Source organism: Pagrus major, chromosome 19, assembly GCF_040436345.1.
Source record: "Pagrus major chromosome 19, Pma_NU_1.0".
Lineage (NCBI taxonomy): Eukaryota > Metazoa > Chordata > Actinopteri > Spariformes > Sparidae > Pagrus > Pagrus major.
Window position 1 is genome coordinate 19810406 of NC_133233.1, and position 13761 is coordinate 19824166.

Below are 13761 nucleotides of genomic sequence, written 5' to 3' on the forward strand. Positions count from 1 at the left end.
AAATCAATGTATCTCAGTTTCCGCAGCTTCAATTTTATTAAAATCTTTCTCTGGCGGCCTCGGCTGTAAGAAAGTTTGAAAAGGAAATGAAATTGCTGAAGTCTTTTTAAGAAACTTTATTTGAATGTCATGCTACAGCATTTAGGTTCAGGGTTAAGGGTATGAATATTGGTCCACAAAGTAAACAAAACATGTTTTCCTTGGCTAAATTATAGAGGGGCCTCTTCCTCTTCCTTTTGAAAAAGAGTCAGTATGTCCTTTTGCGGGGGTCGCCCTCTTGTCCCCGCACGGCTTTTGTTTCTCGCTTTCTGTCTTCTGCCCCCTCTCCCACTGAGCCGGGACCCTTTTTACACAAAGATCTTCTATCACCTCTTTACATTATTCAATCCTCATATTTAGGGTGGAACCCCAGCTTTGTGTGAAATGTGCTCTGCATCCGTCATAGCCGAGCTGCTTCCTGCTGCTGTGTCAGTGCAGCCATAATGCAAAGTTGAAGAGTTCAGGACCTTCCTTATTGATGAGATGAGGCCCTTTGTTGTGTAGTGTGATGGAAAAAAGCAAACATGGTTAGCATGAATGGCAGAGCACCCCCGTCTTGCTGTGCTAATGCCATTATGGCCTCTCAGTATGCCGGGCTTGGAAAGACTGACATTTTCCCTATATGCATTTGAAGGACAGAAAATGGCACCAAGGGAGATAGCTAGTATTAGTGCAGCAGCGACATGGATAATAATGCCGCTCAGTGGATGGGATATACTGTATGCTGAATTGAAGCGTGGGCACTTATGATTCAGACGAGAAGAATGATTTCTCTCCCTCACAAAGAGAAGAAAGGACAAAATCACACGTTTTGGTGCCAATATTATACTAATTACAATGCCAAATGGTTAAAAGGCGTCTAGATGCCTGTTTACCAGTGCATTGTAATGTAAATATATAATTCATCATGTGTCGCATACAAACTTTTTTTGGCTAACTCTGAAATCAGATGACTCATAATGTTTTTTCTTTTTCGATATGGGGTTTCTGCTACTTCTCTGACAGAAGAGATGTGCTTTTAAAGTTTGTTGTGTGTTGCTGAGATGCATGAAATTACTCTTTGAGTGACACTATCTCATCTTTGATTTCCATAATGTAATTTCCAAGGGCAGTTGTCTTTGATCTAGAATCCCTATTCATATCCTGTCCTGTCTAGTCGAGCCAGGTTGCTTCTCATTTTATACGAAAGCCTGTCACAACAATGCTGACCCAGCTCAGCCCACCCAGTGTTCTCATGAGAAAAAAAAATATGTATTGCAGAGCTGAAGCAATGTTAGAGATTAATCATATGAATGTTGTCACTTTAGTGTTACAAAAATGATCAAAACTAAGAGTCTGCAGCCATGCTAGCAGCTCTGTGAGGCTGTACTTGGGCACAGCAGTTTAATGTTTAATGATAATACTAACATGCTTATGTTTAGCGTATATAATGTTTACAATGTTCACCATCTTAGTGTGGTGTTTTAGAAGGCTGACATGTTCGCAAGTGCGATGCTAACATGCTGATGTTTATCTGGTGAAACGTTTACCATCTTAATTTATCGTGTTAGCATGCTAACATCGTCACAGTGACATTGTTAACATGCTGATCTTTAGCGGGTATAATATTTATTGTGTGCATCATCTAAGTTTAGCATGTTAGCATGCTAACATGTCCACAATGAAGGTGCTGACATGTTGTTGAGCAGGTATAATGTTTACCAATGTTCGCCATCTTAGTTTTGGGCATTAGCTTGCTACCATGTTAACAATAACAATGCTAACACGCTGATGTTAAGTAGGTGCAATGTTTACGATGTTCACCGCCTTAGTTTAGCGTGTTAGCTTGCAAACATGTTCACGGTGATGATGCTATCATGCTGATGTTTAGCGAGTATAGTTTTTGCTATGCTCACCATCTTAGTTTAGTGTGTTAGCATGTTAGCAATGTCACTGTGAATATTTTAGCATGCTGTTGTTTAGCATGTTCACCATCTTAGTGCAATGTGTTAGCATGCTAACATTTGCTAATTAGTACCAAACACAAAGTACAGCTCAGACTGATGAGATGTCATTAGTGTTTGTTAGTATTTGGTCAAAAACGACAAAGAAGTTGGTCAGATTCATCCTCTGGGGACCACGAATGTCTGTAGTTTCACAGCAATCCAACAAAAAGTTGTGGGGTATCTCATGAGAAACATGCTGCTAGCTAGCATAGCTGAAAATTATGTTGCTCTAAATCTGATAGATGCGCATTTTGTGTTGTAGAATGGAAACATAAAGTCTGATGATCGTTTGGAGCCCAGCCGGTCAAAACCACAGCAGGGCTGGAAGGAGACCACGATCTACAGCGTTCATAATGGAGATGGCAAACCTCCCGTCACCAAAGTCTTCACCAAGAGTGGAGAGGGCAGGCACCCAAAGCTCAGTCCAACCTACTCTAACCAGGACCCAGGAAGAAGCAAATTGCTTTCGAGTCAGCTGGAACGGCTTCTTGCAGAGATACCGAGCACTCAGCAGGGCACCCCAAGTGGCAAGGCTGCATGGCCCAAAGGAAAACTGCACTACCTCAGCTACGCCAGGCCAGCTCCGAGTGACCATGCAGAGCCGCAGTCGCAGATGGATTTTGGCTCCAAAATGCAAAAGCCTAATCTAGACAGACTTCTGCTCAAGGCTGGCTCAAACCGACTGCCCGCAAAAGAGCCTGTTAGCTTCATGGATGGTAAAATCAGAGTTTAATGGCGTTTTCTAGATATTTCACACTCTTAAAATCTACTCTTAGTATGATTGTTGGTTCTTATTCTTCTCTCTTTCCTGTCCAGATCAATTCATCCAGAATATGGTGAACCAGCTGGGAAGGCACAGCATCAACATGGAGGCTTTTATGGGCAAAGACCTGGACCATCTGACTGAGCTCATGACAGGAGCGCTGAAGGAGATGCATGAGGAGCGGCCTGTGGCTGGGGCCGAGCCACGACCAGAAGCCGCTGTCTCCAGGTTGGACAAGGAGGGTAACAGGGAGCCACCGGCAGCCATGCAGCTGAACCTAAAATCAGAACAAGGACAGGACCTAAACCAGAAAGACACGCTGAGAATGAAACAGCAAGGTGTGTGTTTCCTCTGTTGAGAGAATACAAGCTGGCATTGTTTTATGGAGTAGTTACTTTTCTGTCACAGATAAAACAGTATGAGGCTTTTCTAAATTTATAAATGCTTTTCGCATGCTTTGTTTGTATGATCCTCTGCTGCCAAATGTATTTTTGAGTCTTGTATTTTGAGTCATAACTGTTTCTACTTTGCTAAATACTAAAGAAAACTTTGAGTTTTCACACAATCTGCTCACATACATTGTGTTTGTTTCCAGGCCAACAAATAGACGGTGCAGACAAAGAGCCCGTTGACAAGGTGAATTTAAAATTACTCTGCTCAACCAACAAATTGGTTTCTCAGGGAGCGAGACATGTCCAAACACACACTTTATTCACTATCGAATGCTACTTCAAATGGAGATGATCTGAAAGTTTTGCAGACATTTACCGTTCGCTTATTAGAACTTGGGAGCAAACTGCAGGAAATTTAAAAGCAATACGAAAAGTACGATTAGAATAGTTTTGAATGATGCTGTGAATCTTCTGTTTAACATTTAGTAAGAAAGTAAAGCTCCCGAGTGCAACCTTTAATAATTTGGAATGAGAAAGGTTGTCATTAGAGCTTGGAGCAGCACTCAGACTTAAAAATGTCAGTGAATGCAACACAAATCATAGCTTTTTGGATGACTGACATCTGATGGAGTCTAAGTCTCTATTCAAGGTGTTAATTAAGTTTTTCTCAGAACCAATGAAAAGTTATATGCAGGTAAAAAGAAGTACAAATGCCTTCACTATTCTAAAGAGAAATATTTGATTCAACACAGCATGCAGCCTTCTTCTCCAAGCTGCTGGACTACCTCAACCTGGAGCCCTTCGGTGATGCTCCACAGGCCAACGTCGGGCCACCAGCTGGCCTTCAGAAAATGCCCGGCCTGGAAAGCGTCCAAAGCCGGACGAAGCAGATCCAAGTTCCTGCACCCCAGCACTGGGAGGAGAAGACCGTGGTGGTGCCTGCGAAGGAGGGCTCCACCATGCGTTTAACCGGTGGACCAGAGGGGCCTGACGCTCAGGTGGACTCAGAGATCCAGAGGTGGATGCAGAGGCATCAGGATCCGGAGGGGAAGAAGCAGCTGGAGGAGCCGCAGAAGAAGGACATGAAAGTCAAAACTCAGCTGGTCCATGTGGGTGTGAAGGAGTTTTCCAGCAGAGGGAAGGACAGACACTTTGGCTACATCATCACCGGCTCAGAGTGAGTATGATACACAAAATTACATTTTTATATTAGAATGATCAGATTGTAAAACCCCCTCTGAAATTACAGTAGGTAAGGTAGATGTCTCAATCTTTAAAGGGTAACCCCCAATTTCAGCAATTTATGAACGTTAATGGTGTCTATTCTGAGCGGAGACCCATCCCCCATCCAAGTTACGTGGAAATCCGTTCTGTAGTTTTTGTGTAATCCTGCTGACAAACCAACAAACAAACAAAACAAACAGACACAGTGAAAACATGACCTAGAAAATGGAAAGAAAAAAGAAAATACTAAAAAGAAAATAGCATTACATTGAATTGAAGATAAAATAAAGGCAGTAACTGTAGCTTTACACTTTCCTGTTGACAGCAGTGCCGACACCAACAATGGATCTACTGTACGTCCACAACCTCTCTCACCTTCGCTTCGTCCTCGAAAACTTCCATTCATAAAGCCTCGCCAACAATCTTGCAAAAGCTCCTCTCTTCGTTTCTTAAGTGGTTATTATCAACTGACTTGATGGTGTAGCTCACAGCTTCGTATTATAGTTTATTGCTCCACTCACCAGTTGTCAGCAGCACCGTTGGACCCGTTTCAATGCAGACTCATTTTGCATACCTTAATACCGAGCATATGTCTGCTTTGTTCGGTTACTTAAAACTCCCTTTAAGAGATGCAATTTCTGTCAAAACCACCCACGCATTCACGTCTTTATGGGAAAGAATACTGTAGTTTGAAATCCTCAGTGTGTGCTGCACCTGATTACAATAGCGGGGATGATAAATCCCTCCGTGTGTGGGTATTACTGTGCCGTATTACAGCTTTAATGATGATACTTTGTCAGGAAGGGGAGCCAAGTTCTCCCTCTCTCTCTCTCCTTCGCTCTCACCTCTCAGTCAGCTCAGGCTCAGCAAAGATAAGTTCCTATCGACTGTGCCTGTGGCCCTCTCTCAAATCCCTTTATGGCGTTATCAAGTCCGGTGTCAGTGGGTTGTCCTTCACCTGTTCAACACACGTAGGCTCATAAAGGTCCGATGGGCGCAATCTTCGTCACCTTATTGCCACGCGTATAGAAACGCAGATTAAGATGTAAACACACAGTATAGTTGATTACGCGGCTGGGGAAGGAAAGAGGTCACCTTCTAGATGAAACATCTTCACCTCCTCCTCTTCCTCCTCGTCCGTCCTCAGCAGACACCTATAGTTGGCCTATAGAGGCGCCTGCATTTGCTGCGGACCTCATGATTGCACGGTTGTTATCCCCAGCTCCTTCGCACCCTGCAGTGAGGCTACGCAAACCTGCTTATCTGACAGCTCCTGACATTGTGGTGGTGGTAGTGGGGGGTTTGGGGAATAAGGTGGGAGGATGTGGAAGGGGAGGGGAGGTGCGGGTGGAGTGGAAAGGTATGGATAGAAGAGAAGGAGACAGAGAGAGAAACCCAAGGGGAAAAGTGCTAGCATCAACAACCAAGTCACTCCTGGAGCTCTCCAGTTGCTAGAATTACCGCAGAGGGATGCAAACGTGTCTGGAATTGCTTCGGCGAATCTTTAACTTTCAAAACCCCTCAAAAAGTGGAGAAAAAAAAAGAGCCACCCACTCTTTCAAAGGTGGAGTGAATCAGCCGCTCATGCACAGTACGCCGCTCTGTGTTCTGTTAGGAAAAAAAGCTGCTGTATTGTGGTGTCAAACGCAGGCCAAACAAAACAATATCTCAGCATCGTTTTTTTCACTTGAATATGTCTAATGATTGTATATTTTTATATATAACAGAAAATGAGTAGCCAGCGCTGCATGGAATTGGTTCCCAGTTCATTTCACATTTCTCTGCGAACAAAATTCGAACGATGTCTCATTGTGATCCATGACTTTTTGGTGCGTGTCACCTTGCAGTCACTTGGCGCTCTCAGTGATTCCAGGTTAAGCTGTCAGCAATAAAGTAGCTTTCTGTGTGTGTGTGTTTGTGCGTGTGTGTGTGTGTGCGCCCTTCTCATTTCCTCCATCCAGCACGTTGGCCTGCAGATTGCCTTTGTTTGGTCTATTTCCTTGGCGATTTACTCTCCGAGTGAGAGAGCAGCCACGGACTGAGCTGAGATGAGGCATGGCTTTATCAGACCACCATTACACTTCACCTCCATTCCATTTGCACCTTATTATTCTCATCTCACCGCGAGGGAGCGTGCGCGTCTCGCGTGTTTGTGTACTTTGTGTTATCATGTTTTACTTTTAGCGCATGCACACACACACGCACACGCGCCTCGAAAGAGAAAGCGAATGTGGGCGAAGAGAAAAGAAAGATGAGGGAAGGAGAAGGAGAGAATGGCACGTCCATATGATACAGCCATTACACCTCATGCAGGTTCCATTTGCACCTTATTGTTTGTCTCATTGCTGGAAAAAAGCGGGTGATTTACCAAGCCTGAAGAGGCAGCTGATCCCTTTTCCCTTGGCACGGCTCTTTGTGTGTTTGTTTGTGTTTGTGCGTGCCTTGTGTGTCTGTCTGCGGGTGTGTACATGTGCGCAGTACATCCATTCAGACAACCGTAGCTTTTGCTTGTGTGCAATGACCCATTTGTGGGTATGAATTGTGGCAGTATCTCCCTAAAAAAAAAAAAAAAAAAAAAATAGCATTTTAACGGCTGAATGGCTACGTGTATCTCATATGGGTATGGACGTCTGAAAGTGACGCCCAGCTGTCTGTGTGTCTCTCCCCCAGCTCCCTCACCACTGACCAGGGCTCGGACCTGATGGAGCGCCTGACGCAGAGGCTGAACCTCCACGCCGCAGACCTCACCCATCTCTCGTATGTATAGTCACAAACCACAATGTCACAAATAATGATTTACATGCAGTTTACATCGCATGAAGGATAATTGGTCCCTTTTAAATCATTTGAAACGGTTTTGTTTTGCGATTTTGAGCTCAGGGAAGGTCGTCCACGCACTTGCAAGGACTGTTTGTGTGAAAATGCAGTGCCACACACCCAGAGACTGTAGGCGTTTGTTGTTTTTCTGACCTTTTGGAGTGTTTGACTTCTCGCAGGGAGAGAAATCAGGCCTAATTACCTCCAGACACACACTGATGTCTCCATTGTATTCAAAACACTGCCTCGCCTACTATTGTCACTGTACGACTTGTCAAAAAGAGAGCAGTCAAGCCATCAAACGGCTCTCGGTGGCAAAAAGAGGAAGAGAGAGAAAGGGAAGCAGCAGTGGACCGAGAGCTGGAAATAGAGAAAGTAGTCCAGCAGGAGGCGGTTAATATATTAATGAGCGGGCGAACTGTCCTTGAACCCCAGGCTGGTTTGTGCTTGTACCGTAGTTCTGCTGTACATTCGGTGTCAGACCATGTAGGAGGCAGAGGAGATGTGTTCGCCTAAGATCTGACAAGCCTTTCAAGACGCTCCTGCAGGAGAAGTGAAGTCTGGGTGGTTCAGTAACACCCGCAGCATATGAACACCAAAGCCGGTGCACTGCAGTCTGCGGTTGCACTAGAACTGTAGATACAGGTTACTCTGGCTCGGATAATAGCTAGAGTGACAGTACTCTGCGGTCTAGTGTTCAACGTTCACAAACACACACGGTGACCTCAAATAAATGCAACCAAGGAGACTTTGGATCTCCGACGTTAAATTCAAGCTTTGATTTTGATTAGCAGGAACACCGGGATGTCGATGTGCCGGCACTGATTGAGTTAATCTTGTTACTACACCTGTCATTTCATATCACTCACAGTCAACTCCTGATGCTCATAACGACTAATGTCATTAACTGATTGCTGTGAATAGCCAGTGACATTATTGCGCTCTACAATCATTCATATGTCCAGTGGTGGAAGAAGTAGGAGTCGTACTTAAAGGGACAGTTCAGCCCCAAAATCTAAAATACATTTAGCCTCTTACCTGTAGTGCTATTTATCCATCCAAACCGTTATGGTGTGAGTTGCCTGGATTTGGTGAAATTGGCAGAAGAGATTTTCTGCCTTTCTCTGGAGTACAATGGAACTAGATGGCACTTGGCTTGTGGTGCGTAAAGTGCCAAAAAAAGACAAAAACAAACCATCTGAAAAACTCAACAGCAGTGTCTCTTTAGAGAAATCATGAACCGATTACTCAGGACTGTTTTCTTTCTGACAAACTACACCCATAAACTTTATCACCGCACAAAAGGAAGCGTTGCATCTACTCACAGAGGAGGGGCTAGCTAACTAAGCTTACCAAGCTAGCTAACGTTATAGTCATGAGCACGAGCCTCTCGTCTGTGAGTAGATGCATGCTATGATTTTGCATAAATTTGATATCTTTTTTTAAAATATTAATAATATTATGACATTGATGCCAACCACATCACCCAGCCTAACTGATGCATTAAAGCAACATTATGTAGAAATTGCCATTTTGGGGGATTTGGCTACAAACAAAACTCATGACGTCAAAACAATGTTATGTGTTAAAAACTTGTATGCTGAAGTAAACATGTATGTAACGCTGTGATCCGACCCTCTCACTGAAGTTACATAGTGCAGAAACAGGTGATAGGAAGGCAGAGTGGCTGAGACAGAGACACCATTCAACCTATTACAAGACACTGAACCGTCAACATGATTTTGAAGCTGTTATTTTAAGGTATTTTAAGGCTTTGACACAGAGGTTTTCAAACTGTGAGGCAAACCTCCCCGGGGGGGATCTTTGACACAGTTTTGACTCCTTCTCTTGAGTCATAACTGAGTCAAATATGAACACACAGACATGATACACATATTTTTAGATTCAGTGTTACTTCCACTTTCCAAGGACGTCACGATGATTGAATCTGCATAAGTTCAGTTCTTTATTAGTCATATGCATAAGTTTGTGTGAAGCAGGCGTTGGTAATTAAAATTCTTGTTCTCAGAAATCATAGAAATAAGACGCTCCTTCAGAATCCAGAACTTGCTTGAGAAACATCATGTTTTTAAGTTTTCTTTCTGTGTAAAGTAGTCCAGAGATAGTTGTCTATACAAACAGCAGTAGATTAATAGCTCATTCGTACTTTTAGTGTTGCCAATTTACAAAAAAATTGCCTGGCGGGGAGACGGGCCTCGGTGTCAGGGACAAGAAAAGTGAATAACAGGAGTAGATACATTTTTTCATTGTACTATGAGTGGGTGTTTGTACATGTGTGCAAGTTGTGTATACAATATTACAATAATAACAACATAACAATAATGAGGAAAGAGAAGAGAAAAATAAGTAAAAATGTTCGTACGGGGCATCTCGCGGTGGAACCGGGACGGGTCAGAACAGCTATATCAGGAGAGACTTTTATTTGTTCATCTATTTATTCTCTTCTTTTATCAAATTATTTACCTACAGTACTTTGGTTTTATTTTACTTTGATTTGTTCATTTTCCCATTTATTCTTCTGTCTTCGTCCTTCATTTCTTCGCTTTCTCCCGCTTTAGGCTGCGTGATTTCATTGAACGAGTCATCATGTTTTTAGGAGCAGATATGTTTTGCGTGTAAAATGTGAATCCTCAAAGTAACTAGTAACTATGGCTGTCAAATAAATGTAGTCTCCTTAATTGTACAATATTTCTAAGGAAATGGGAATACTGAAGTACAGTACTTCCTTCCCTGATCACAGTGCATTAATGCTGTTAAGCCAGTGTAAAAACTGCAGACAGATGCTTTAAATGAAGCCTCCACACCGTATTACACCTCATATTGATAACAGTGTGCTATACAGAAGGCAAATACAGAAAATGTCCTCTTTGTTGGAGCTTGTTTATCCCCGTTCTCTTTCCTTTTACAAAATAATGAAAGCGCATTCGTGTAGAAACAGCCGAGACGGAGGACATGATGCAAACCCATTGTGCTTCTTGCTGTGTGGCCACGGCAGGTGAGTGTTTGAAAGCCTCTGTCTGAATATGAGTCTGCTGGAGTACGAGAGCTGGGTCAGAGCACGCCGCCCTGCTTCGGGGGCTTCTCGCTCGCTCTGATGAGCCCTGATAGGAAGACTGGAGAAGAGATACTCAAATATGACAACAGGCGAGGCGGAGGGGAATTTCAGACAGAGAATATGAGAAGAGGAGGCTGAAGGTTTTCAATGTTGTTGAGATTTTTCCGACGCTGCACACAATTATGCTCGAGTCTGCTGCTACAGTAATCAGCACAGAATATTCCCCCGTTCAAAAGAGATCTGAAATTTTTGGATGATGATGAGCCGGGGATGATATGAGCCTCTTTCAGATGACGTAAGTGTTTTGCTCGTTAGAAACACTAGGGGGAGTGGGATACACACTCACAAGTCCAATCCTCACACACACAAACACACAGTGCCAATAATCCCGCCAACCAGGCTGCACACACACACTCATCATGTCCCAGCAGCAGAGCTAATACCAAGTCCAAGCTTACACATTCGATAACACAGGAGACAGTGTGGACTTCTCCAGATATCTTATCTATCTTAACTTCATCTTCCAACTGTGGTAGTGTTTTTTTCACCCAACAGTTTATTTAAATAGGGTTTGTGCAGCTTGGAAGAGAAAAAAAAAAAAGAATCGCGTCAGTTCAATTTTAGATGCATCGAGATCTCCAGCAGAGTACATCCAGCCAGGGAGGATGGAGGCAGGGGTAAAGATTGTGGAAATATTGACATTTACGAGAGCAAACAGAGCCCAGGTGAAGGCATTAGGACATATTTCCTTTCAGAGCCGTGTGTGGGTGTATGTGTGTGATCATGTTCACAAATGCATCGGTGCATGGTTGGGTCCGTCTGTCTGGCAGTATCGGCTCATATATTGCCCCTGGCCGAGTGAGTGTATCTGCCTGCATAGCGGGCTGACTGATGGTGAGTGGGTCTGGGTCACGGCACTCTGGCAGTCTGATGAATCTCCCTCTCTGTCGTACACTCTGCACAAGTACACTATAAATGATATAAATGTATGTACACTCTCCTGGACTTAACTGTTACATCTCAACCCACCATGTGCATCCATATTAGCTAATTCCTATAGAAACTGAGGGCTAACTATAGGCCTTCACCCATCTATCCATCCATTTATCAGTTGATTATTGCATCTACCATGAAAATGATCTCAGAAACCACTATTTAACTTTGATGAAATGTTAAGGATCGTCAAAACAATCAATCTTTTTTCACATACACACAGTCATTTTATCCAATATTAAAAAAAAGCTTGTAAACTTGCAAAAACAGCAGCAGTTTAAGTGTAAAAGCTCTTGATATCCACTGTACACTGCTCATTCAGTATGGAGGACTGACACTGCCAAAATCAAAAATAAATGTTATGTGAATAAATACATTAATGGCTCAATAAATTAATTAATTCGCCATTTAATGCACCAAAGATAATTGATAATAAATGTAGGCATTCAATTATAAAATGTGACATAAATGAATATTTTCCTTATATTCATTTACCTTTTTGTGTTATTTAATTTCCCATTTAATTTTTCCCAATTAAATAGGAAAGTACGGCCTTGAATGTTCGCCTACCTTCTCCAGGGTGCATAGATCGACTACATGTGATTTTGCTTCATTCTTCCATTGACTATATTCAAATGGCAGCCATAATCCTCAGGGTGGGAAGCTCAAATGTCATGTTGTTGTGTTCCAGGTTGCAAGTCGTGTAACTGTTATCATTTCAAAGCTTCTAGATCGATCAGAAATTCAAAAGACAATGGAAAGTTGAAATCTGGTGGGGCATCAGACCATATTTCAAAGCAAAACAACATATTTGATAACACGTTAGCTTAACGTTAACGTTATTGTTTGATAGTGTTACATGATACTATAGGAAAAACATAATTTAATTCTGAAATATCAACACACATCTTGGACACATTTATTTAAAGCTGGAAGTGAAATGCACTGGATGTAATCAAAGAGTACATTTTTGATATCAGGGGAAAATGGCTGCTGTGTGAATCTGGTCTATAGCTCAGCACCGACCAGCAGACAGACACAGTTAGCAGCTAGCTGGTGAACATAGTGGAGCGTTTAGCAGCTATGAATATAGCTGTGAGTATTGGATTTACATTTGTAAGGTTGACAAAAACTTGACTCCACATGAAAAATAGTGTTGCTCCATAACTGCTCAATGTTTGAATGGGGAACTGTTTGCTAACTGCCAACAATTTCACAAGGTGATGATATGTCAGTGTTGTGTTTACAGCTTGTTTCTGCTGCTGCCAAATGGCAAAAAAACAAAACAAAAAAAACATATAATATATACTCTCTGCAGCCATTGGTTTCCATTCATTTCCATGTATGAAAATCTATCAGATACTTGTTGGAGTCTTGTAATTCATCTTATATTTATTATTCCAAGTTTAATGCATTGAAATCTTGTTATAATAGTAATTTAACAAAAAAATGTTATGAATCAAAATTAATGGAAATCAATGGCTACCTGGAATAACTGGAAAACCATGCCTAAAATCTCAAACGCAGCATCAGCTGTGATGTTTATTTGCAGTAAATGGGCTAAAACACGTTAAATCACAGTTATGAGTCTTTTAAAGGAGGGATTTACTGCAAAAAATGACATTTTATGAGGTAAAATGTGTCATTTATTGAGCCCAAAAGTCTTGTTTTCTTATAAAGAAGAGACTAAATCTGCCAGTTCTTAACGATTATATCAACCTGTTTCAAACACAAATCAGTTTGTAAAAACAATTTTCCACAACAGGGCAGAAAAGGCTGCTTTAGACACAGATTTGTTCTAAAAAGCTGATTTGAACTGAAGACAGGTTGAAATTTGGCAAACTCATTGGGAGATTTTGAACATGTTTAAGAAAATGAGGCATTTGGGACCGAAGAAAAGAGTAAAAGCACTTGATAAGATGCAGTGTGGATCTCACTGCTCATTCACTAAATGGTCTGTTTGGTTTTTTCCTACGACTTGGGAGAATGATGTAACTGACTCCTGCATTGATCATCAGCTCACTCACACCATATGTTCATCATCAGTATCTCAGAAACGACTGATTTAATTTTGATTTTGACAAAACTTGAGGAAAATGATCTCGCTGCTTTATTCCAGCATTCAGAATTACCCTGATTGGCCCATTGGGGAACGACAATTACAGCTCAAAACAAGGTGCCATGTTTATTACTGATTGGCCCCGACAGGGTCTTCATCATTCGTGGGGGATGACACGCTCATTGCTGCTTTGTTGAAACCTTTTTTTGAAAGACAGCCCTCCCCAGGACTGCGAAGTCACTGTTTATTTGTTCTTCTAGCTGTCAAAAATGCTCCTCTGAGCCTTTTATAAAAGATTTGGGATTTTAGGCGTGTATCAAAGCAGAAATCACACTCATGTGTACTGACATGAGTGTGATTTCTTCTTTGATACCAAATATGCAGTTAAATACGCTGTTTTCCTGGTCACTGCT

General features: G+C 42.1%; 1 protein-coding gene across 1 annotated transcript in view; it reads left to right on the forward strand.

Annotated features, from left to right (window-relative positions):
- The window catches only part of ptprn2 (protein tyrosine phosphatase receptor type N2), a 130294-nt gene that overhangs the window by 32223 nt on the left and 84310 nt on the right, over positions 1 to 13761 (forward strand). The window contains exons 5-9 of the mRNA XM_073488589.1: positions 2287 to 2740; positions 2841 to 3125; positions 3383 to 3423; positions 3932 to 4356; positions 7074 to 7160. Of these exons, the coding sequence (XP_073344690.1) occupies positions 2287 to 2740; positions 2841 to 3125; positions 3383 to 3423; positions 3932 to 4356; positions 7074 to 7160 (1292 nt within the window). The remainder of the gene's footprint in view (positions 1 to 2286; positions 2741 to 2840; positions 3126 to 3382; positions 3424 to 3931; positions 4357 to 7073; positions 7161 to 13761) is intronic.